Source organism: Parasteatoda tepidariorum, chromosome 8 (assembly GCF_982258835.1).
Source record: "Parasteatoda tepidariorum strain Cologne lab strain chromosome 8, Ptep-v5.0, whole genome shotgun sequence".
Lineage (NCBI taxonomy): Eukaryota > Metazoa > Arthropoda > Arachnida > Araneae > Theridiidae > Parasteatoda > Parasteatoda tepidariorum.
The window spans coordinates 52,740,508-52,768,289 of NC_141762.1; the positions used below are offsets into that span (position 1 = coordinate 52,740,508).

At 30.0% G+C, this 27,782-nt stretch overlaps 1 protein-coding gene across 2 annotated transcripts in view; it reads right to left on the reverse strand.

Annotated features, from left to right (window-relative positions):
- LOC107438874 (uncharacterized) overlaps nucleotides 1-27,782 on the reverse strand; it is a 74,310-nt gene that overhangs the window by 43,120 nt on the left and 3,408 nt on the right. The window contains exon 2 of one of the 2 annotated variants that reach the window (XM_087150322.1): nucleotides 18,211-18,359. In XM_087150322.1, coding sequence (XP_087006448.1) covers nucleotides 18,211-18,359 — 149 coding nt within the window. Of the gene's footprint in view, nucleotides 1-14,733; nucleotides 14,942-18,210; nucleotides 18,360-27,782 lie in introns of those variants that run through there. The other variant, XM_087150323.1, reaches the window with a different exon arrangement.

Below are 27,782 nucleotides of genomic sequence, written 5' to 3' on the forward strand. Positions count from 1 at the left end.
AGGACAGTTTCATTATAGATAACTGAATGAGAGGTGAAAGCGAAATTGTTTGAAGTAAGTAATAGAAATTAGTTTTTTAGAACTTGTTATTGCTACTTATTCGTAAGTGTTAACTTGTTGAGAAATTTTTCATACTGGTAGTAACATTAACGTATAAATTTTAATTTTAAAAGTTAAATCTTAAATTGTTTTGTCTAACAAATCCTTATTTCAAACAAATGTATTTAAAATTTAATAGTTAAGTAATTATGTTTTTAAGTTTTGCCAAAGTAGCTTTATTTTTTAGAAAATTCTTAGTACCTTAAACATTATTATACTACCATTTTGTAACAGATTGTAATGGAAATTTTCTAAAAATTTGGATTGATTTCTTTTACGAACCAAATTTTCACTGGACATTTCTGATTGACGATAACTGATCGAAGAACTGAGAGGTTAATAGGAAGTTGTTCTAAGGAGGAAAGGCTTAAAGAATTTAAAATTAGTAACTCATCCATGAGTGAAATATGCGGTGGGCGTTGTTAAGTAATTCTGTCTGCATGCCAGCCGCTGAAAGATAAGCTCGCTAATTACTAAGATAAACATTCAACCTTTCTCTACGTTTAAAAAATAAGATAGCTTTATTTAGGTTATGAGCATCGAAAAAAAATAATAATTGTTAGGAGGACGCCTTCCTAAAGAATATATACAGTCCCTGGCCAAATTATTAGACGCCCTATAAGATTCTATGTAAAATCTTAATTATCAGGTGATACTATACAGCTTTATTGTTTTTACGCTACTGAAACCGGTTTGTACTTGTTTACGTTCGTGTGGTTAAATGAGACAATATATAGCATAAATTCGACGATTGGATAAATTAGACGATATATCATATAAAAATAGAATATTTATTATATTAGATATTACATTAATGTATTATAATAATTAGAACAAATTGCTAGACGCACTGTAGTGTTTTAATAATTACATGTTTTGAACGATTTATATGCAATACTTTTAATTTTAAACATGCATGTAATGGGTTTTTATTCAGGAGATTTTTTATATACTTCCTATTTGTATTTATTTTTAGCGTATTGCTTTACAATGTTAACCAATTGATACACGAACATAATTAAGTGTAAACCGGTTTCAGCCGTGTCAAAACACTAATGCTGTATAGCAGGGCTGTCCAACTGGCGGCCCGCGGGCCGTATGTGGCCCACCAGCACATATTGTGCGGCCCGCCAACTTCCTATTCAGGCTGATCAGGATCAGTTTTCTCATTAAAATGTAAGCAAATTGTTTTATAATCCTTCCATTCCATTGTTTTATAATTAATAATTCAACTATTAATTGTTATTGTATAAGAGGTAAGAGGGTATTGTTCAACTTTTTCAAACTGCGGCCCGCCAGGTGATCAGTGACCGGAATTCTGGCCCGTGGGCTCCTTGCAGTTGGACAGCCCTGCTGTATAGCATCACCTGATAATTAAGATTTTATATGGAATCTTATAGAGTGCGTCCAATAATTTGACTGGGGACTCTAAGTGAGTAAGTACTCACATTAAATATTCTTTGGCTATACCACAGGAGAAACTTTTTATCGCAAATTATTTTTCCCCTCCGTATCTAATTTAAAATGTAAATCAAAGAGAAGTGAGTTCAAGCAGACCTAGAGTAGGCCATGAAAATTCCATACTAGAAAAAAAAAATTTCAAAATATCTAAATGAAAGCAAATTATTGGAAGGGAACTTACTCTTTGCTTTATCCTAAATTATCATCTCATAACTTGTTTTAATTTTGATATTTTAAAATTTTCCCATCATTTGAAACTTCATGGCTTACTCTAGGTTTGTTTGCCTGTTTCTATGCTTTAAGTTTTAAATTACTTTTCGCGATGAAAAAGAATTGGTGATGAAAAGTTTCTCCCGTGCTATGGCGCCCTCTTAGGTTGGGATAGACTGTATAATACACGGTGTTATATCAGAATAAAAATTTTAACTGAATATCAAAATATTAAAAGCAATCGCATTAAGTAAATTTATAATTAATAATTTATAATTTATAATATAATTTAAAATTAATCTTAACTAGTATAGGTTATAAGCGGGGAGGGGTTGAAACAGGAAATTTGAAATGCTAATCTAATTTTGCCCTATACAGGGTGTCCCAAAAGGTTGTTTACAAACTTAATATGCTGGTCTGTCATATCATGATGAACAAGATTTACATAGGAACTTGTGTCCGAAAATTAAAACTGAGACCGCTAGAGGGCGATAAGTGCAGGTTTGGATGAGGAGAAAAAAAATGATATCGATAGCAGTGTTAATATGATTTTTATTATAAAACATCATTACATCACAACAAATGCTCAAAATTCCTTCCATTCGCCCCAATGCACGTTTCACAGCGTCCGAGCATGGATTCACGAACCCGTTCAAATTGCCCAGGAGTGTCACGGGCACATGCTGCCGCTTCCGCGATCCTGGCGATAAGATCCATGTCCGATGTTACAGGTGTCTCGTACACTATGGACTTCATGTGTCCCCACAGGTAGAAATCCAGGGGAGTCAGGTCGGGGGATCGCGGCGGCCATGAGACTGGTTCGCCTCTACCGATCCAGCGATTAGGATAAATCCTATCGAGGTATTCTCGAACAGCGTAGCTAAAGTGGGCAGGCGCTCCATCATGCTGAAACCAGATGGTTCAGCGTGTAGTGGTTGGAACGTCACTCACGAGATCCGACAAAACTCTTTCTAAAAAATGCGATAGGTATTTCCGTCGAGGCGTTCAGGTAGAAGGTAAGGGCCAATCAACATTGGCTACGTGCTACGAAAGCACCTGATTCACATAATCTGCAGTGCAATCGTCCAAACAAACCATGACTTGGCTGGCGTATGTTTGGGAAGCGCTCAAGGTACGTCCGTGCCGCGGCTCGTCCATTTTTATCAGCGGCGCCGTATACGTAATGCATGCCGGCCATTTCTGCGTTACTAAACTCATCCATCCTTCTCCTTCAACGACCAAGCCTGAAATGATTGTTTTTCCCACTCTCCCGTTTTCGTGCAATTATCGCCCTCTAGCGGTCGCAGTTTTAATTTTCGGACACAAGTTCCTATGTAAATCTTGTTCATCATGATATGACAGACCAGCATGTTAAGTTTGTAAACGACCTTTTGGGACACCCTGTAGGGGGAAATTAGAAAATTTCGATGTAACAACTGAGGAAAAATGTAAATGGATGTAACGATGTAAAGGCTCTGGTTGGAACGGACTATGTTGCTTCTATAATTTAAGCGAATAACAAAGTTTTTTTTTTCTTTTTCTAAAAAAATTGATATAGGAACATGTGTGAACGACAAAGCTCATAACTGATGGTAAATCAAAGCTGAAAATGTATTTGGTTGGCTCTTTCATTTTTTTAACATAAAATTGAAAATAACTGCGCACTAATTACTTGATTTTAAGCACGAAGACCTTTGACTAGAAAACAAAACAAAAAAAAAATACCCGACTGCCAAGTATTAGTAGTAGTATAAGTTTTTTATCTGAAATTAATTTCTATTATATGTTTTAAACTGTAAAGTGGATGGCAGCGAAAAGAAAAAATTATAAAACGTTTTACTGCTATTAGTTAATTTATTATTTTTTTTAAACATTACCACGAAATGAAATTCTACCTGTATGAAAGGACGGAAGCCTCTACGGAAACTCAGCTCTTTTAGATTACCAGAATATTTTTTTTACCTTACTTTCTAAAATTTTGCAATCAATTTATCACATATATATATATATATATATATATATATATATATATATATATATATATATATATATATATATATATATATATATATATATATATATATAGATATATATAGATATATATATATATATATATATATATATATATATATATATATATATATATATATATATATATATATATATATATATCAGGTTGAGTAAAAAGTTTTCCGCCAAAAAAAACTATCCTGTAAAATGATAAATACATAGAAAATCAGCAAAGCTATCTCCATTCAAATCAACAATAGTCTGCCAACGTTTTGGCAACTTTTCAATCCCTTCTGCGAAGAACTGGGGGGTGCGCGAGTCCAAAAAGCGATCAACCTCATTTATGACCTCGTCATTTGAACGGAAGATTGTGCCATAAAGATGCAGCTGCAGATGTGAAAACAGATAGTAATCCGAAAGCGCCATGTCTGGGCTGTAAGGTGGATGTTGCATCAAATCCCACTCCAGAGTGTAGAGGGTCCAGCCGGTCATTGCACTGACATCTGGCCGGGCGTTATCTTGATGAAAGAGAACCACCTTCCTTCTGAACTTGTTTTTTCGTTTTTCGCGAATGGCATCGCAAATTTTGATTAGCATATTGCTGTATATTGTACTGTTGATAGCCTGCCCGCTTTTCAGGTACTCCTTGTAGATAATTCCACGACAATCCCACCAGATACAGAGAAAGACCTTCTTGTTAGTTAGCGTTCATCTTGCAACCGAACCTGCTGATTCCCCGGGTGCTGACCACCCTCCTTTACAGCTAGTATTGTTGTAGTATACCTATTTTTCATCACAGGTTACAATTCTGTCCAGAATGTTCTCTTTTCTTTGATCTCTGAGCAGAACCAAACAGGCCGCTTTTCTTTTGCTCTTGTCTTCAGCAGTCAATTCGTGAGGCACCCAGCGGTTAAACTTAAATGTTAGATTTATGCGTTTGAGGGCATTTACTATTGTTTTTTGGCAAACGTCAAGATCTAACGCAATGGTTCGTGTTGAAACATTTCTGTCTTGATCAATAATTTGCTTCAATTGGTCACAATCAACCTCAATAGGGCGGCCAGAGCGTGGTTCATCTTCAATGTAGAAATTCCCATTATTAAACTTTCGAAACCAAACTTTTACTGTATCGTAAGAAACAGTATTGAAACCTAAACTTTCACACATTTTCTTGTGGCATTCAGTTACACTGAGTTTATTTCGGAACTCCTAGTACATAATTGTTATGATCTGCCTGCATGAGAGCTCCATTTTAAACACTTTTTTGGTGCACAAGATGATAAAGTTTTGACAAACAAATTACACACTTGTGTAGTTCCAAATTTCAGCTTTAAAATGCAAAAGCCTGTTTCAGAAAAGGGTAACTACCACGGGAATGGCTGCTGCTGGCACGGAGGTATCTCGCCTTGGCGGAAAACTTTTTACTCAACCCGATCGATATATATATATATATATATATATATATATATATATATATATATATATATATATATATATATATATATATATATATATATATATATATATATATATATATATATATATATATATATATATATATATATATATATATATATATATATATATATATATATATATATATATATATATATATATATATATATATATATATATATATATATATATATATATATATATATATATATATATATATATATATATATATATATATATATATATATATATATATATATATATATATATATATATATATATATATATATATATATATATATATATATATATATATATATATATATATATATATATATATATATATATATATATATATATATATATAAGTAAATACAAGAAAACACGAAGAAAGTTAAGAAGAACAATAAGTTTCATTTATTGCGCTTAAGCTGCAAGTAAACAGAACTCATTAGATAAGTTCAAAATGAAGAATAAAACAAAGAAAAATTAAAGACATATGAAAAAAAAGGGAACTGTTGTTTGTTATTTTTTACTTATTATTCCTCCCCCCTTTTTTTTCATATGTCTTTAATTTTTCTTTGTTTTATTCTTCATTTTGAACTTATATATATATATATATATATCTTTAGAAATACGGATTTAAAGCACTACCTATTAAAATAGTTGATAGAAAGGAAAGATAATGAGTAAAGAATCTGAAATTCCTAACTCTCGTACAATTAGAATAGATTAAGAAAATAAAATAAAAATTCGTTTCTCCAGAATTTAAATAAAAGAAATAATAAAAGACATTGTTTGTTTAATTTTGTCCGTCCACCAAAAATTACGAAACATTAAAAAAAAATAATAAAGATTAAAATAGATGTCAGTTAACATTTTTAGTGTTTTCGGGGAAAATCTTTTAAGTATAAAATTCGAACATTAAAGTTAGAATTAAAACTAATGAATAAATCAAAATCTTCAGTATTTGAAATATCTTTGTTTTAACACCAATCGTTATTTTTCAGTGCTGCCCTCTATGTTATAAAATCAAAACTCCAATACAGACCGGTATTTTTTTTTTAAATCCTTAATAACTAAAACTAAACCATCGGATAATACTAATGAACTTCTCGATTTTGCTAATAACTTCTTCGATGATAGATTGTAAATTTAAAATGTTTTCAGTTATCTTTATTTTAATAAAAGTCACAGCATTTTAGAAGTTATGCTAATTTGTTTGACCTAAACAGAGCAGTAAATATAAAATGAAGTACTTATTTAATTTGTCGAATTAGGAGTAAAATTGATGAAGTTTAGTCCTTGATAAAATCTCTACTGTTTTGTTTTCTAGTACAAAAAAATATCCAAAAATCTAAAAGCCGGATCATGTAAAAATTTCTCATATGACCTTCTGGACATGTAAATATTTAATCAGAAATACCATAAAATATTGATTAAATGCCCTTTAAAATTTAATAAAGATTAATTATATTTTAAAAGAATTTAACAGTATAAATAAGAAAATTAACAAAAAAAGTAAGTTTTTTTTTATTTTTAATTCTTCTAGTCATGAATACTTTTATTTAAAAAAAATAAAGATTTACCTTAATCGCTATGCATAAGAAAATAGCGAATATAAAAGTTGAAATTACACTGAGGAAACAAACACGAGAGCTACATCATTTTTGCAATTTAGTTTTAAAGCAACCACGTAAAGGGTATGCACAGTGGGATTCCAAATTCGAACCCCTTAATGTTTATTTCTCTTTTTGCGTTTTTCTTCATGTTTTTAAAACTCAATTGGAAAAAAAATGCACCCACTCATAAAACCCATTTATCCAAAGATAATTTCATGCAAAAATTAATATTTATTACTTTTTATTATTCAATTCAATTGAGGATGAAAAGATTTTGAATTATGAGGTGGAAATTTTTTTATACCATATTGATCTACCCATTTTATTATTGTTAAATCTAAAGTTTCAACCGCTTTTAATTAGTAGAAGCCGGGGGAAATTAAAATTTATTATTTTTAAAAAAATAATTTGGAGACAGTGAAAAAATATTTAAATGGAGGCGATTAATATTTAAATGTGGTTAACTTACGAGGAACTTGACTTAGAGCACGAAGCGTAAAATTTCATTCATATTTTTTTCGCTAATAACCGATTGCCAATCTCCTTTTTATTTTATTTCTTATTTATAATTTACGATGTTTCTTTTCTAGTCGTCTAAAAATGTATTCGTTACTTAAATAAAACATAATTTATTTAAATAAAACATTTTATTGATTAAAAAACATTTTATTCAACGAATGTCGAGTTTTATAAAAACATGTTTCTGATAGAATATGATTACACATCAGGTTGCGATTATATTAAATGAGGTTAGATTTTATTTTTTAGTTTTATTTTAATAATTGATACAATTTCATTAATATACACACGTATGCATAGATTCGGATTAATATATTAATAAATTGCTTCAATATATATTTTATATTATTAATACGAATACGTAGTTTACATTTTTAAGCATCTTAAAGTTTCTCAAATCTTTTATACAGTCTTAATTTAAAAATAATTTTTGATTTAACATTTTTAAAAATCTTATTCTTTACTCTACCAAGTATAATGTGTTTTCATTAATCAATTTCTTTAGTACTTAAATTTATGTTTTCCTTTAAAGTAAAATTCCATTTTAAATTACTATCAACTTTTTATATTAAAAGAAAACTTAGAATTATTACCTGCTAGTTGAGAATAAAATCTTGTTTAGAAATTAAAAAAATTCTGCTGTTAAAAATTATTCGAAGCAAAACAGCTGACAATTTACAAAGCATACTATTTTTTCGAAAAATGAAAATAAATTATTGTAATTATTGTTTCTTGTGACTTCAGCATAGAATATCTAAAATAATGTTGATGTCTTATAAGTCACTACAAGGAGTACAAAGATACCGAACATAAAGAAATGTCGAATACGTTAGCTAAAATTTTCAAACGTCTTAAAATATCTCAGTATTTTAAATGAATTCCGAATATCTTAATAGCGAAATTAAATTTTTAATTACATGGCCTCGTGTGATTGACAGAATTATTCAACTAATTATTTCATTATATTTAATCCATTTTACTCTTTCTTTATGCTACAAAGCAGAATTTTTTCAGATAATATACTAAACTGTTTTGTTTAATTTTTATTGATACTTAAAGTTTTTCTTTAAATTAACATTCGTTTTAAATAATTGCAAATAAGACAACAAAGAAATCATAATAGCGGTATTTGGTGATAAATGTAGCATATCGTAATAAAATAACATGTTGTACGACATTTTATGGTGAATTTGCGAAAATAAGTTTCAGAATGTGTTGAAACATCAGGATGCTATTTGCAAATCATATTTATCCTAAGAAAACCATGTAATCTAAATATCTGGCAGAAAGAAGCGATTTTTTGAATAATGAATCATACAATATGCAACATTATTATTTCAATATATTATTATTAAACATAACATATTTCAATGATTTTAAAATGTCACTTAACATTCAGCAATTCTTTCAGTTATAGAAAAAAGAAATATCGTAAATTATATGAAATCATGTGACTGTGCATTAGAATTACTATGCAATCTTAATACTTTCCATACACTTTTTTTTTTGTTTCTTTAAGCTATTTGTCCTAGAAGACTCGATCAAAACTTTAAAAATGATTAACCCCAAAAATTTTGGATATAGTTATAATAAGTTATGTAAATTTGATTTTAGTATAAATGAAGTAAAAACAACAAAAACCAAATAATCTTAGATATAAAGTTCATGTATTCAAATTTTAAAAGCTTAGAAAATCATGATTAATTTATCGATTGAGATTTTCTTTTATTGATTGAGATTTTTCTATTATATAGATTGAGATTGAGACTATTAAAAGAAAAAAAAATTTACTTTTTGGTTAGAAATCAGCTTAAAAATTGTCTATAGCCTAGAAACTTCGAGTTATTTTCTCATTAATAAATAAACTTCTCCGAGAAATCACAGACCATTATTTAAATTTTTTAACAGTCTGAACTTGGTTGCTTAGCAACTGAGTAAAATTAAGCATTCCTCTCTTAAATCAGTGTAGGGGTTATCTTAAAATATTAGTTTGCAGCGGTAACTTTGCTTGACTGTTTTTTTTTTTTTTTTTTGGACTATCGCCAAATATATATAACTTATTAGATCCCCCCCCCCTAACGTAACTTAATGTCCCACTCCTCCCTCGGTGTTTCTGCAAAGACCACCGGCATGCTGTCGCATAGCATTTCGCATGGATGACATTCTGTCTTGCTTCCAGTCGTCTAACTGCTCGTCCATGATCGTTAGAAAGCAAGTGATATCTTGATAACTTTGTGCACTTAATTATTGCAACACCACACTGAATTTCACAGAAATAAGTTCAACAATCTATGGTGCTATTTTGATCAAATACTAAACATTAAGAATTTTTTTATAAATGATATCGTTAGTAACATAGATCTATGGAAGCTAGACATAGATCTAAAGTAGAAGAAAATTTTCATCAGATCCCCTGTACCCATGGTACAGATCAGTGACCGGCTACAGGGCTTTTATTTCTACGGATTACACTGGCGTGTATATAACATGTACTCGGTGGGTTTAGCGAAGTCGAGAATCGAACCCCGGCTGTCCTCCGTTCCGAAATCAGATTTTGCAACCACTGGACTATCACGGGCCACAAATATCAATATAAGGTCAAAGCAATTATATCTCATTATTGCAACGACATTTTGAGCAGCACTCGTACATACTAGTCCATACATTTTTAGTAAGGTTTCCAGAAAACACACATTAATGAGAGTGGTCATTGCAGGACGCCATGTATTTTCCAAATCTGTGAAATTACTCCAGTCTTCTAACGATCACTTTTAAGCAACTTACCCACCATTCCCAAAAATAAGTAAATTTGCTATAGGTAGTAATTTTAAATGTATGCATGTATGCTTTTTGACAATGAAATAATATACACAGTAAATATGACTTCAAATTAACAATTTCTTACGCTTACTTCATCCGGAAAAAATCATGAACAAGCATCTTACAATAATTGATTACAGTATTAACTGAGTTAAGTCAGCACATTAAACAATATTAATTTCAATACTCCTGATATGATCGATTTTGAAAATATTTATGTTTACTCACTTTTCTTTTTTGTTTACAGAATTTTCTACATTTGAATTCTTTAAGTAAAACATATAAAAACATTCCGCCAGATAATTAGAAAATAGTTTAAATTTTTCTCCATCTAAAAAGACAACATTTAACAAAGATAGGCTAGTTCTATTTACATGAAACCTTGATCCCATGACACCCAAACAATTTAAAAACATACCACCGAGAAATACTCAATGGGAGTTAACTCAAAAACCTCGCAATTCGTGTAAATTTCCTTTGTTAGAATAATCACATACCTTGAATTTTGATTCGAAACAAGGCATTTAATTCCTTATGGGAAAATATCTCAACTTCGAAGCATAGAGATAATACTGTAATAAAAGCTCACTTACTCGTACTCAAATAATTAATGAATTAACTAATTAAATAATTGTTTGTGCAACAAAATTCACTAGTAAAATTATTAAGAATTTTAAAATAATCATAGATTCCAATTTTTATGGATTTTTCCCTCAGGAGGTAGTTGTGAAATAAAAAAACACTTATGTAGAATTTCGTTGAAAATTGCTTTACATTACCAATACGTCAAACCCAGGCAATTCATATACGTTATAGATGTTTTTTATATGACATTGTAGTAACAATCCTTTTTTTGAACAAATGATAAATAAATATTTAAATTTTATTTAAGAAAAAGATATTTTTAGAGACACTTTTAAAAACACACCGTCAATTTTCAAAAACATCCCGAAAATTCTGAAGTACTGGTTATAAAAACCTTTCATTTCTACATTAATTTCGAAAAAGTAAACTTCACAACTATAACTACATATTAACAACTAAAACACATGTATTTGGGTTATTTTCAAAATAGAAGAACATTTTGATAGTTTTTTCTTAATTAACTAGTTTTTTCTAATTTAAATTTCTACATATAAAAATTTCAGCGATAATCGGAATGTTTCTTATCCATAAAACTTAAAGCAGCAGTTCACTTTCTGATTTTGAATTATAAAGTAATAATAATAATAAAAACATTAACTTAAATCTGTATTATGTTCGTCTTCGCTATCAATATTCAAAAATATTAGAAATAAGTCACCTGAAAAGGCAAGCAGCTTACACTTTATTCAAATTTACACAGTAAAGCACTATAAATTGCTTTTTTATTAAATTTTTTGATAAATAAAGCTTAATAAATGGTAAGTAACTGAGTGGACATAAGATAACAGAAGTCTGACAGTAGAGCTAAACTCAAAATACTTCTGCATTGCACATTACTGAATTTTAGTCCTACAGAAATTGATAGCAACCCATATCTCTTTAATAAATATAATATTGAATAAAATACAGAAATAGGAGTCAATAAAGTTGTCATTAACATGCTAACAAAGTGGGAGAATAACAGAGGAGGAAATGATACGGCAAATCAATTTACTTAGACATCAGATTCAATTGAAAAAAAATGCTTACGCTAAACTAAAAAATGTGATTTGATGTTATAAAAAAATCAGATGAATAAATTATAATAATTTTTTTAAGAAATATACTAGTAACTGAGCGAAAAAGCAAATAAAGCAGCCTTATACCTTGCCTTATCTAAAAATGTACCACCCAGAGAGCCATATGACCAATTTTTACCTACTGGTAACAACAAATTATAATAATAGAAAAAATCTTTGGACATAATGGTTGATTTTTATTCAAAAGAAATTTTAAAGCTGTATATCAGATAAACTGAGCTATATCATACAAATAAAAAAAATTTCACAACTAGATAAATTAAAATTATTATCAATTAACATCTAATTTAATTGCAATAAAGTAAGATGCAAAAAAAAAAGCTGGGACTCATCAATTTAGTTCTATCTGGCGCATAAAAACGGTGCTACAAAGGCATTATTTTTAAACTACTAATTTTTATGCATCTACATATACTAAAAACTTAGAGTAAGTTAATTTGGGTAATAAGAGTAATTTTATTTGGAATAATTTTAATTACATTTTTATAATAATTTTAATTACAAGTCTTGGGACATTAAAAGTGCAAGTTTTTTGAAAATGACCCTTTGACAAAAAATTATATTATAGCTGTAAATAAATAGTGATAGCTACGAATAGTTTACTCCGCCAAAAAATTAAATGTGCATTCTAACTAACAGCATTTTGTCTTAAACGGAAATCAGCAACTCTGCTGTTGACATCAATATGATTAGTACTCCTTAATATAATTAGTATAATATAATTAGTATAATATAATTAGTGTAATATAATTAGTGTAATATGATTAGTATAATATAATTAGTATAATATAATTAGTATAATATAATTAGTATAATATAATTAGTACTCCTATAACAACTCCTTAAGATGATCAGAGTATGTATTTGAGGTTAACAACATTGTGAATTCTTAAATATAATTTAAAATCACATTTTACGCAAGTTAAACACTTTGTACTAAACATTTTGAATGTAATAGCCTCATATTTTCCGTTTAAATTATTGAGAAATATGCTTTTTAAATTAATTTGGTATCTGACTAGAACCTATGACAAAAATTGTCAACTCCTGAACTCCTTCTCAAATGTTGAAATTACCACAAACATATTTTTTTTTCAATTGAGATATCTTACGTATAGTAATGCAGTGTTCCCCAAAGTGTGGTACGCGTACCCCTAGGGGTACGGGAACAGTTTAGTGGGGTACGCGTTCTTATACGAAATATCTTGCAACAAACGAAAATTTCAAAAAAAAAATTCATTTGAAAACAAAGATAGCCATGAAAATTTACGATTACGTATTTTTCTATTGACTATTTTTTGCAGAGTTAACAGTTAATAATTAATGGTGTCAACAGCCAGTAGTGATTTTTAACTTTCGTGCAATTCTTTTATTGTAAAAAATACATTCATTTTTTTATTAGTGGTACACAGTGTTACGAAAAATTTAGAAAGGGTACACAAAAATCATAAGTTTGGGAAACACTGTAGTAATGGATATGTCTTAGAATCATGCAAAAAATTTAAGACGCAAGGTTATTTGGATTATGAGAGAAAGATTATTATTTACCATAATTATAACAATAAATCTTAAAGTATTTAAGGGATTTAAAGCAAATAAATAAATCGTTCGTGCATTATTATTACATAAAATTTATAATGCAGGAACGTTTATTATATAGCATGGAAAACTTATTTTTCTAATGAGATTTATTATAATAATTCTTCATTAAGAAGACATTAACAATCAAAAACTGCATACAAAATATAATAATTTTGACATGGAAAGATTAAAATTGGCAGCTCATTAATATTAATTATTCTCCAAACTTTCGAGAACCTAAGGCTAAGATTGTCGAATCCTGATTAAAAAGATAAGATTGCCAGACACCGATTTTCATCTTTTTCACTGGACTTATATATCCGTGTAACACATATTGTTAAGATATCAGTGTCGTGCAAGAAATTTGAGACACATGGCTATTTCGGTTACGCGAGAAAGTTTATTTAACATTATTATACCGGTAAAATTCGAAAAGTATTTTACATTATTCTAACAAAATTCGAAAAGTATTTAACATTAGTATAGCAATAAAATTCGAAAATTTAACAGCTTTTAACAGATTTTAAATTAAAAAAACTCATTCAAGGCAATAAAGTTTGCATAAAAATTATTTATTCTATTTAAGTTTATAATATTGGAACGATTACTATATACAATGGAGAAATAATTTATTCCAAGAATTTTTCATTAAGAATGCACCAATTATCAAAGACTGTGAGCAAAATAATTTTGACATGGGAGAAAGATTAAAAATGACAGCTCATTAAATTCAATCAGACTCCAAACTTCCTAGAACGTTAGACAAAGGTTATCAAATTCTGATTGAAAAGGTAAGATTGACATAAACCGATTTCCATCATTTTCAACGGGTTTGTCTTAACGATATGTGGTATATGGATATGTCTTAGTATCGTTAAAAAAATCAAGCAAAAGAAGCACGTCTACTCGGATTGTGAGAGAAAGATTATTTAAAATTATTGCAAAAAGTATTGAACAGCTTTTAATAGATTTAAAATAAATAAACATACCGTTTATGCACTGTTATTACAAAAATTTACTATCATAATATTGGAACGATTATTATATATCACGAAAAAATTATTTATTCTATCAATTTTTCATTAAAGCTCTAACAATCAAAAACTGTCAACAAATTCATTTTGACATAAGGAGAGGATTAAAAGTGACAGCACATTAAACTTGATCTGTCTCCAAACTTCCGAGAACTTAAGACAAAGATTGTCAACTCCAGAATAAAAATTGCCACTTACCGATTGCCATCTTTTTCAATGATGGTAATTCTCACATGCATCATGTTTCGACGGAAAAAATGTTCCTACTCTGGGTCAGTGCATTTAAACCTTAACATCTTAGATAAGTTAATTATGAAGTTAACGATGGACTTAAGATTTTGTTGTTCACCTTGCCCCTCTTTTTTTTTTCATCGAGTCATGCAAACGATAAAGGAAAAAAGAGTCTTACGAAACCTGGCAAGAAGTGCGGAATGCGGGAAATCAACAAATTCGCTTTTGGATCGCTTCCGATTCTGTTCTTTATCGCACCTGTGTGCGCAGTACTTTGTTTAGGGTAATTAGTTATTCCGAAACGAAAGGATTGACATTATTTTGTTAACAAAGAAATAAGCTTTTTCTTCGAACTCAAATTAAGAGAACGTAAGTTGCAAATCAGAAACATTTGATTTTGATCGTTTAATAACAATATTCCAGTTTTAGTTTTATAACGATAATGTTTTTTTTTTCAAGGGTATGGGAATAAAACTAACTTTATGATTAACTGAAGATTCTAAAATTGAACTTACACTTCACGTTAATCGTGCTTGAACTGATTTTAACAAAGCTACCTTGTAATTAGAAAATTTTTTTAAAAAATTTGAAATTTGCAATAGCAATAACGGTAATAATTTTAGTTTTCAGTTGATATAGTCTTTCTGTGGAATTCCAACTTGTAATTGCGAACGTTATGTTGTGTATGTAAAGGACTATTTGTTGTCGTCGTACTGCACTGGGGGTTACTGGGTGTGGGATTGTTCCTGTTTTCCAATGGCGTCATCTATGGCCAAATTTGACTTCTACCACTCCCATACGTCACCCCCGTTTATAGGGAGAACCTATTCATACATCCATTCATGTTTCCACAGATCGTAATTTTGACCTTAACCAGAGAACAATCAATCTCCCAATCCAGCACCCTCAGAGGTATAATTGGTTTTGAGAATATGGAGGACTTTGTGACCCGACAGATTTAACTTGCACCACTCACCATTTAATGCACGGAAAGTCTACGGATGGATAGTTTCGAACTTCCGTTCTCACGAACGTGAATCCAGCGCCCTACCAACCACGCTCTCCCGGTCCCAAAAAAGACTATTAAAAACATTTAATTAGAAAAATTAAAATGTTTCATCGCTTTATCATTAATAATCTTAAATAAGATTTTATGTCCGACAGTTGAATTCGCAGTCCTTGTTCTATATCTAGTCTAGTTATGAATTTTTTTTTCTTCTGCATTTACTTAGGCTGAAATGGATTAAAATTAGCCGAATTATGGTATATTTCGAAATGAAAATTTAAAAGAATTGCTACTTGAAAATTGTTATTATGGAAACATATTTCTTTATTAAAGAATTGAGTTATTTCGATTTAAAAAGTGCGATACGAAACACTAATAGCATAATACGTAAATGATTGCTTTCCATAATTTGTTCAATAAATTGTGGCTAGAAATTTTGTATTTTCCCTTTAAAAATGCCATTTCTATTTCTTTAGAATTTTCTTTTTTTTTTTTTTTTTGGAAAAAATTCATTAAGTCAACAACAGTAAGATTAAATAAATTAGGAATTATAGTTTTGATCTAAATATAATCAGAGATTTCGAAACTCAATATAACAAGTGCTGATAGTTATAAAAAGTGCTGAGTCGCGGAACCCTTCAACTCTTCCACGGAACCATAGCATTCCACAGACACCATTATAGAACCAGCTGGTCAAGTTTTCAAAATAAGTTTGTTCTTTACATAGAAAATAGAATAAGTGGAAGGAAAATATAAAAAGGGAACACATCAGAATCGAGATGCGCATTTATTTCACAGAACTTTAACTGTCTTTCGTAAAATAAAAGTGACGAAATATTTTTCGTTTATTACAATTATTATATTTTCTGATCCATAAGAAAATTACATTAATTAAGAAGAAAATTGACATTAAGAAGATTTTAATCTAAATTATCTATTCATCTCTTTATCAGAACTAAGTAATCTTCAAAACAAATATTTTAAATATATATATATATTTTTTTTTTTTGGTTAATGGCGGGCACTTGGGTCGATTTCCCATTGGCCTCAGAAATGCCAGAATTGCTACTCTCTAACCGTTACCCAGTGGGCACCTATGGCCATGGCTAAGCCACGGCGGTGGAGTAGCGTTGCCCACGTCATACAACCACAAACCCGTTTATAGGGCGGGTTACAATCACACAGAAGAAAGGACATAGAACACACAGAGAGAGAAAGAAACATCAATGCCCTGAGCTGGTTTCGAACCCGTAATCATCGGTTCCTAATTCAAATATTATATCACATTTTTACATTTTATTTCAGGAAAAGTTTAAAAATACATTTAAAGAGTGCAGGACGAAAATGATCTCAGTGCGCTAGAGAAATTTAAAGAAAAGTAATGGAATAGCTGCAAGTGACGTACTGTGGGTACCTCGATTCAGATAGGTAGTTGAAACATGGCATTTGTTAACGTTAGCAACTGTTCTGCACATTCTATTTCGAGTAAGCCAAGCCCGTCAATTATAAATTCCCCTAAGTGGCACATTCTATATTCTTTCACAAAGATTCTTTCCCCAATATTTCTATTTTTTCACCACATATTACTTACTTAACACAAAAACAGGTACGAAGCTATGTTGGAACATAAACAAATTATGCATTCAAGTTATCAGGTACACAAAACAAAAATACAACAAAGTTTCAATAAAATACATAGACAATTAAAAGACTTCAGTTAAGTAAAAGACGCAAGCTAGAAATAATTATATGTTAACAAATTTGATGGACGATGCGATGTTAAGGAAAGATCATAATAAGGAGAATTTTTTTAATGAACTTACGAAAAAATGTTTCAGTTTAGATTGGGATACCTACAAGTGACGTAATGTGGGTATCTCTGTTCTGATTGGTTGTTGAAACGTGGCATTTGCTTAGTTAGCAACCGCTCTTTTTCATTCTATTTCGAGTAAGCCAAGCCCGTCAAGCATCAGTTCTCTTAAACGACACATTCTATATTCTTTCACAAAGATTTAAATCCTTTCACTAAATCTTTCTAGCTTAACACAAAGACAGGCGCGAAACCGTGTAGAACATAAACTAGTTATGTATCAAAGTTGCCAGGTACACCAAAATATAAATAATAGTATTAACTTATTAATAAATTTATTAGTAAATTTATTAATAATAAGATAATTATTAAAATAACATATTAATACATTTATTAATAATAACATGCAGTTAACTCAAAGATTTTATATAGAGTTTAATTACTTGAGTATCCGTTGTTTTTTATAAAATTTTGAAAGAGTTTATCTATTTGATTTTTGGTTAAACAAACATTACTACATATTCTTTTAATTTTATTAATTTGATTGAAAATGATATTTAAATAGATGTTAATTCCAAAAATAATTTGCATTTGATATTTATTTACTTTCAATAATTTTAAAACTTACTTTTTAATAATTATTTCCACTGCATTACCAGCTTGTCTTATAAGATGATATGCCTTATCAATGGTCATTGCTTTTGTGCTGCGACCAGCTACCTGCAGCACAGAATCACCAGCGTCCATATAGAAACTGCATAAACTTCCATCCAACACCTAACAAAAAAATAAAATATAAAATAAGAATTACTTTTTAAACTTTTTTTAGAAATATTAAGAGTTAAATGCAAACGCTCAGCTGTCTTTTTTAACACCTCTAAAAAAATTCATATAACATTTTCAGTATTAGTTTCTAAGCCTTCACCAACCAAAGATTAAAAGACGTAGTCTTTCTTTGGAAAAATCAAACACACTCACACACAAATAGTAAATAAAAATAAAAAAGTAATTTCATCCAAAAACCTTTGATGGATGTATGTACATTTTTAGCTTGACTTTTGCACAGAATTTGCCTATAACGCAGAAAATGAAATTAATCAGCAAAGTTGTTCGTTTGTCAATTCCGATAATTTGCCTATTACGCAGAAAATGAGAGTAATCAGCAAAGTTGTTCGTTTGTCAATTCCGATTAGTTAAAATCAGAACTCTAGAATGAGTAGTATAAATGTTCGACATGAACTCAATAACAGATTAGTTTAAATCAGAACTCTGGAGCCGGTAGTTTAAATGCTCGACTGCAAATCCGGACTCTCCTGAGAGCTCGACTCTGACTTAAACTCTAGGAATATATTTTTACTAAATATTGAAGTTACACTAAAGTATTATAAGAAAAGAGCTAGATTTAAATATATCTCACACACGCTGGCACATATACAAGCATCTTATGACATTCTTTATTGAACATTCATGAACAAGATAACTATTAAATATCATACATTAAATTCATTAACCTATCTTTTTCAATTTGCCCTGTAATTTAACCAAATAAAATTGGTTCTGGAATTAATAAATCAGAAGATAACTTATATGTGTATTAATGCTTATTTTCCAATAGGATCCATTATTTTTTTCATAATTGGTTTCTTTCCAATAGTTTAATCAAACATAGGCCCAAAAAAGTTAAGATATTATAAATTAAGCTTGCGATAAGTCATAACACAATATATATTAAACTAATTTACATATCTGTCTTCATTAACCTGTAATTTAACCAAATAAGATTGGTTCGGGAATTCATAAATTAAGAAATAGCTAATAGTTTTTTAATTAATGCTTATTTTCCAATAGCTTCAATAATTATTTGGGTTCTTTTACAATCAAGCATAATCTCAAAACCTCTGACATATTAGAAACTAAGCTTGCCATAAGTTATAACTTAAATTTTTATAATTTTTATAATTCACTTAATATTTTTATCCAAATAATAATAAATATTTACCTACATAATAATCATTAAATCAAAAATTCATTTTCTTTTAATTACCAAGTCTTAAACCCCAACTCCAGCAAATTTTGTATTGACACATATATGTTTATTTCACACATATATTTTCATGCGCAGTTTATTTTATTTTATATTTTATAACCGTCGTTGAACAGTCGATCCAAGTTTTGGGTTTACGACTATTAATGATCAATTCCGAAGCTTTGTAATATTGAACCCAATCCGGAAGACAAGGGAACTCCTGGATCAAGTATTGGGAGAAATTTGCCTTTGTGGAGGACTTTTTGATGGAACTAACCCGCATTTGCGTAACATGGAGAGGAAGACCACGAGAACCTCCCACGGCTAGCTTGACGGCAAGGGGACTCTAACCCATGATCCGTCTACCACTGAGGATATTTCACGTCAGCACTCTGGTCGGTGCAAGCCGGATGCGGAATTCGTATCCACCAGACATCGCCGGGATCGAACCCCGGTTCACCTCATTGGAAGGCGTGCGCTCTATCCCTTGAGCCATCGCGGCTCTACATGCACAGTTTAATGACAAGAACTTGAATAGGTCATACTACGTCAAACTTACGATAGCACATTATTGTAGGATGTTATATTTGCCTTTTTAAGTACGGGTGGGAAAATAGTGCATTTTATTTAGATAAAGCTAAAGCATTTTTAAAAAAAAAGTATTTAGGTAGAAATTATGACAACTAAACACCAATATCATCTTACAGACTGCTTCTTGAGCCATGCCATTATTTCCCACAAGTTGTTAACTTCGCTATAAATGTGTTACATAATAGGTGTAAGCATACAACTGGCGCCACAAAAAGTTATCTGCGAATTTTACTACTGATAAATTTAATTTGGAAAATAAAAAAAAATAATAATAAAATTTTCTCTCAGTTATAAAAAATGTTTACGAACTAATCAACATTTCAACATGTTGACATCCCAAAAAACTTTTGAGACGCTGGGGTGGAGTTAGAACGATGAAAGAAAAATGTGGATTATGAGATATGAAGATAATGAAGTTCCTTATTTTGGTTCTTCTAATTAAACTGTATCCGAATGTAGCTTTTATTATTCTGCAAGGTCAGAATAGAAGATTTAAAAAAAATTAGAGTAGTTAAAGCTGACGAATCGAGGTTATCTTAATAATTAAATTAGTTTTTAATTAAAAACGGAGAGAAGTGTTTATCAAGGTCCAAAATACAAATGTGCTGCTCGCACTCGTAATTGAAAGTAAGTAGTTTTTATTTCTCTCTCTATGTGAGACAATAGGCTTATTCTGCTACTGGTAATACTAGCAACTTCAGAAGTAATTTTCTCCGAAACCGTTAAAGATGCATACGCGCTACTGTAACAGTGTGTGTTGTAAATTTATTTAGAAAGCTGCCGATCCTCAATTAAGACTCTAATTGTACGAGAATGAATTTTTTTTACTATGGTCTCTCTCACGTTCTTAAAAAACGTTATTGCTAAAACTACTATTTCTCAGAAATTAATAAAATGAAATTGTAAACATATTAGCTTATACATAAGCATTTCTCAAAAGGTGAGAACAATAATGTTATTAACAGCAAATTTTGAATTCTATTAATATTTCTACTATATGCGCTGATTATTTATTATGACCTAACAGTTGCAAAACATTAATTATTTTTATTTAAATAAAAAGTAATACTATAATACTTTTTTTCATTGAATTTTAGTGCAGAAGAAATTATTTTGAACAGTAAATTTATGGAAAAAACTATTAGCGGTGAGCAGGTAAAATAATTTCGTACGTCACATAATTATAAAAAATAGCATTTTGTCACAAAAATTTGTCATAAAAGATGGAGAAAATAATTAAATGCTTAAAAAATTATTTTGAGTATGGATAAATACATTTAAAGAACGTACTTTAATCGATTTTCTGTTAAAATAACAGCGTGTCTCCTTACGTTCCTATTTCTCGCATACATCAAATCATCTTTTCATCAACAAAAAAAAAGTAATAATAAGTAAAAATTTCTACAAAATCCTAGAATAGCCTAACTCAAACGGACAAAAGAACCAGTTTTGACATTTATATTATATAAAACATCATGATATAAGTAGTGCTACATTTTTAACTGAATGTGAAATTTAAAGACAGAAAAACAGGAAGTGACCCTACTGCGCCAGACAGAGACGTTTTTATACATATCAATATAATTAAATCCTATGTAAAAATAAAAAGGAAAATTTAAGGAAAAGATAGTTAGGATTCACGGAATCAGTTTTTATTTTAAGCAATGTGACCCTCCTCTAAATTAATGTTTGAGTAACCAAAAAGTGTAATTTCTTTCAGAAACATAAAAACAATATGAAGAATTTCTAATTTTAAAACACTGAGAGTGGAAAAAGTTTAATATTGCAGCAACCTCAGTATAATGATCAGTTGAACCATGTAATTATCCTTTTTAAACTTGAATACATAGTAATATGGCTAAATTTGAAAGGAAGCATGTTTCAATTCAACACCTTATAATGGTTGCAGCTAACCTGCTTCGCAAAAAAATTCACAGTTGTGGGTTCAACGTTGACACCACTTTTCAAACGATGCACGATTTTTCTCTTCTGCAAAACTTTATTTTATTTATTGACATCTTATTATTTATTTATATCTTATTATTTATTTATATCTTATTATTTATTTACATCTTATTATTTATTTTTGTCATTTATTTTTTTATTATTTCCTTTTTGTATAAAGCTGATAATACCTGTCCAATAATTTTCAAACAAAGAAAACTTCATTTAATTATTTCCAAAGAATGATTTTTTTTAAATTTCTTCTCAATTCTTTGACGCAGATTGAACACCAGTTTTCCTTTTATATATAATTTTTTGATGCTCTAATTTACAGGCAAAAATATATTTTGGTATTTTTTAATCGCAAAAAATAATCTAATAGTTACTAAAAAATCTGTTAGATTATTTGAATTATATTTGTACTAAAACATAAAATCTAAAAAGGTAGTTTGAAATTTTTTTATTCATATTCAAATATTTATCAATAATTGATTCTGTAAAATAAAGAATTTCTAAAATTTCTGAATAAAAAATAAGGAACAATGAATAGTAGTTTCTCTTAGATCTAAATAACTGCGAAGAAGTGCAAATTTGAAACTTTACTTTCTGAAAATAAGCTGTACTTGGGTAATTTTACCTTTAACACAAAAAAAAAAAGAAATCGGTATTTCATGCTGTATTTTATAACCATAAATTATTAAAATGCTAAATATAATATTTTTCATTTATTTTGATCTAAACTAACACAAAATCATGGAAAAGTTGGAAAAATATGTTGAATGAAAATTCTGCTTCAAAAGGTTAACGCTAAATAAACTAAAATCTATTCTTTTTAAATGACATATATTTTTCATGTTAAAGAATTAGATTTTTATACGCAGTAAGTTTAGGACCTAATCCCTCACTTGAAATGTGTTATTTCTAAAGTTTTCAATCAGGTTAAAATAACACTTCTTCAAACTGCGTTCACAAAAACAATCTATTTTTTGTTTCTGAAGGAATCAACAATAACACTTACAAAAACGCATTACTGGATTAAGTTCTAAATGAGCTTATCCAGCTTTTAACTGCTGCTCGCTTGTCCAAAGAACTCGCCATCTGTTTCTTTTGTATGCCTAATGTCTGTGCTCTTTTACTGGAATGTTTTTCTTCTTTGTAAGCATAAATTTGATCAATCAGACTGCACTACCTTAAAAACATTATATGAGCTACTCGTTTTTTTCCCCACAATTCACTAAAAATAAATACAGTAGTTTGATGGCAACAATCATTGAGGATGCGGTTGGCAAAGGGGGAAAAAAGAATGGCTTATTGCAAAGAAGTTTGAAAATGATTCTATATTTACTCAAATCCCTCCGATTCCATTTATGGAAACTCCTAAAAAACTAGAGAGCGGCACATGAAGTGTGTTTTTAAAAGGGCTTAGATAACGAAATTTTCCCCAAGCTTCTTATCAAGTCAATGTTTAACCCTTAACGGCAGAAAGGCACCTATACAAGGAACTCTTTTCAGAACAAAATAGCCTCCAGTTTTTAATCTTTTCACTTTACTTTTAAAAAAAATCTTACATTTTGAATATTAAGTAAAAAATCACAATCAATATTTCCAAGTATAAACCAATATTCAATTTAAAGCATAAAATCATATTCTGGTTTTGTGTTTCAAATTTAGTTACACTTAAGGGACATGTATTCAAAAGCTGTTCCCAAATAATGTTCTGCAGAACCCTAAGGGTTCCCTGTAGAGAGTAAAACGGGTTCTGAGAGTAAGAACTTGTTTTTACCCCACAGTAATGATTTTTGAAATCTGGGTTTATAATTAGATCTAATTAATAATAATTTTTTATTTAATATTTTGATTCTTTTCATGAAATTAAAATGTCACTGAATAAATAAGTTTTTTAATTAGTATTTTTCTAATTACTAATAGATTAAAAAAAGGATCTGTATTTATGAAAAACTGCATTAGTATTTTCCATCGAACTCTTCCAATCAAAATAAAATAGCTAAATTCGTTGATAAAGAAACATATTTCCCTGGTAACCATTTTTAATGTTAATAGCAATTTTTTTAGCTTTCAACGAAAACTTTAATTCGGTTTATATCTTTCAGTTTCAGCTCGGCATATGTACTTACACAAAAAGCTTACGAACTGTTCTTCCTCTACTAGCGAAAATAAATTTCATTATAACGCTTTACAAAACAACATTTAAAATTTACGTAAAGCAATTTTATGATTCAGATCTAAAAATTAAATAAGTAATTCAGATCTAAAAATTACGGAATAGTATTTTTTTAACAGTTGCTATTTCCCTCTTGAATCACGAAATTTTCAAAACGCGTATATTCTATTACTAACATAAATACCTTTCAAAATACCCTTCAAAAAAACTAATAGGTTTTATCTAAAAAATTTTGGCTTTCTGGAGAGATTATAGTTTTAAATGTTAAAGAATAATTAGGCAAAGAATAGCAATTAAAAAATGTCTGCAAAATACGAAGCCGTGCTTAATTTCGAGTAATTCTTTGATTAACTTTTTGTAATTTATACTTAAGCAACCAAGAAAATCGCCGTGATTAAGGTTAGAAAATATTGGGTTTGCAAGAAACTAATTTCGATTTTTCAGTTCAAAGTAAAACTCAATTTATTTCTACACAAGAAATGAACTTTAATCAGTCAAATATTTTCCATTCTCTCCGAAGATTTTTTACAATGTTTCTTGCAACTTCATGATCCAGCATTCAGAGAACTTTTAGACCTTATTAGCAAAAACTCAAGTGCAATTTAACATCATCGTTATTATTGACATTTTTACCGTTCAAAAATTCTGTAACTTTCAAAATATATTACAATCCAAGGCTGCAAAGTCGATCTATAAGAGGGATCACAAATCGTAAAGTAATGGTTTTCCACTACGATAATGTAAATCTAAATTTCTTCCTACTTTTCACAAGTTCATCGTTAAACAGTTGATTTTTCCATAACTTCCAGACATAATTTTCACGTGACACCCTTTATTTAATAATTTTTTGATCAATATTTTAAATATTTCTATCATATATTTAAACTACAAGAAAAAGTTAAAAACTTTAAGAATAATAAAATACAATTCCCGATTTTTACAAACTTAGGGAATATTCCTACTGAATGTGGTTTGATCGTTCTACTTGAAAACGCACCAATCAACTTTTCAATTTTTTAAATGTACATTTTATTTTGATAAGAAAAGACAAAATAAATATTGTCGATGCAACGAAAATATTTTGTAGTAAAATGAAAAGTTTGTTTTCAAAACATTTAAATTCTACACAAAATCGCTTATTTATAACAAAAGGAAACTGAAGGAAAATCTCCACTCTTCTCTTAAGATGGAAACTGATAAAACTTTTCAATCTGTTTTCGAACGGCATCCTCAGAACAGTTTGGTGCAGGCTCCTAAAACTCTGTCGAGGAGCTGGCCTACGAATTTATAGATTTACTTTTTTCACCCCTTACGGAGAACGGGATTTTAACTAATTATATGCTCTTTGAACTACACGACATTGAATTAAATTAAAACTCCAAAAAGCTTGAAGCATAAAAAATGCTTGATTCAAAAATTTTATTTGTTTCAAACTAATGAAGATGGAAATTAAAATCGACATGTTATGAGAACTCAAAAACAGCAAATTAGTGTGAAAAATGCATTTTACCCTAATTTTCCTCTCTTGGCCACTGCAGGTTTTCTAGTTTTTCACCTTGATTTTGCATTTTTCGTTGCTAACTTTCCGTTTTCTGTTTCAAATCACTTTTGTTTCCTCTTTCAGTTCTGGTAAGTTTTGTAAAATGGGCTTTTCTAGCACTAGAAATATATCTACTTTTATAACCATCGTCATTGTTTTGAAACAAATGTAAGTTGCTTCAAAACAAAGAATGTAAGTTGTTTCAAAACATGTGCAGCAGCAGTTTCATTTGATGCTTACAAATGCCACCAGAGTCTGACTAAGGGGCATACAGGTCTGCCCCGGGCCTTCACAACAGTGGGGGCCCCAAATTAAATAGAAAGTTTATTTTAAATTTTCTTCCTGAACTTTTTTTTAAAAAAAATATCAGTAAAGTGTTAAAGTCTTCAGTTTTATGTTAAATAGTTGTTCGTCAGTTTTTATTCGTCAGTTTTGTTTCATTAATCTGTCGTAAGAACACAGAAAATCTATATTTCGTAAATCAATGGCTTTCTAGGGCGGAATTCAGCTGAATTTTCGCAATTTCGATGAAGAAATTTGCCCAATCAAAAACCTATATTTTTACACATCGCAAACTGCGATACGGTTACAAAAATACGGATTTTTGTAAACGTATCGCTTTTGATTGGCTTAATTGAGCCATCATAACTGCTAATCGCAACTACGAAAAACTCAGTTGCATCGTATTTAGTGGATTCTGTTAGATTTTCGCAACACTGAGAAATCACAATAATCAATTATAAGTTGTATTTTCTCAAAATTCTCACAAATTGTCAAATATTTTCTTGATTAATTAATTTCATTTGCAAGACTGTGAAAATTGACCCAAATATCGAATGATAACGCATGGTGATGAAAAATTTAATGTATGATGAGGTGAAAAATTTAAACCCCATCATAAAGTTCGGTTCTTCTTAACTAAAGTAGTAAAGCAAAGGAGGGCCCCAAGGAAATTTTCACCCCGGGCCCCAATCAAGCTAAGTCGAGTCCTGAATGCCACTTTACAGTGTGTAAGGTGAACGTGTTCTTTTATCTCAAAATAATGATTAATGATACATTTCCATTATTGTTTTCATTTATCTTGCCGAAGTAAAAACATTCCTATCAACTATAATGCATCAATGCACTGTTCCACCGTAAAGTGCTCGACTTGGCGTGCAGGTCGTCGGGCTACCGAAGCGGGGGTGCCATCCCCTCAGCAGAGGATCAAAATTGTGATGACATGTCCTCGGATCATCCTCCGGGATGTTTCCCAGACCGTCGTCAATAGCCCATTGTGCAGCTCTAGTGCGACGTAAATGAACAACAACAACAAACAGGAACAATCGCATCCCCACTGCCTAAACACGCATACGACAAAAAAAAAATACAATGTAATTGTTTTTTTCTTTTTAATGTAAAGAAAATGATTGACATTCGTTGCGTCTAAACGATGTAATATATACGTTACTGTGAACGACCGAAATAGGTAGTTATTGACTTCCACCGATGAATGACGACAATCACATAGTCACTACGGTAAATATCCGAAATATATACTAGGTCTAGTTAGGGCCACTGACCCCCGGTGGCTGAGTAGTAGCGCTTCGCGCTCCCGCGCCACAGGTCCTGGGTTCGATCTTCGGGCCGGGCAAGGTTGACTCAGCCTTTCATCCCTTCAGTGGGTCGATAAATGAGTACCAAGCATGCTTGGTAACTAAACACTGGGGGGTTCCTCATTCGGCTTACCACCTGACCGGAACATCTGCTCCTTCACCCCAGAGCCCAAGAAAACTGAGATGGGCACAGTAGGCCTTGGCCCTCTATGGGCTGTCGCGCCACTGAGTTTAATTTAGTTTAGTTTAAGGGCTCTAGATAAATAAATACAAAACTGTTTTAAATTACATGATTAATGAAAATAATACTCTTTTCAGTTGA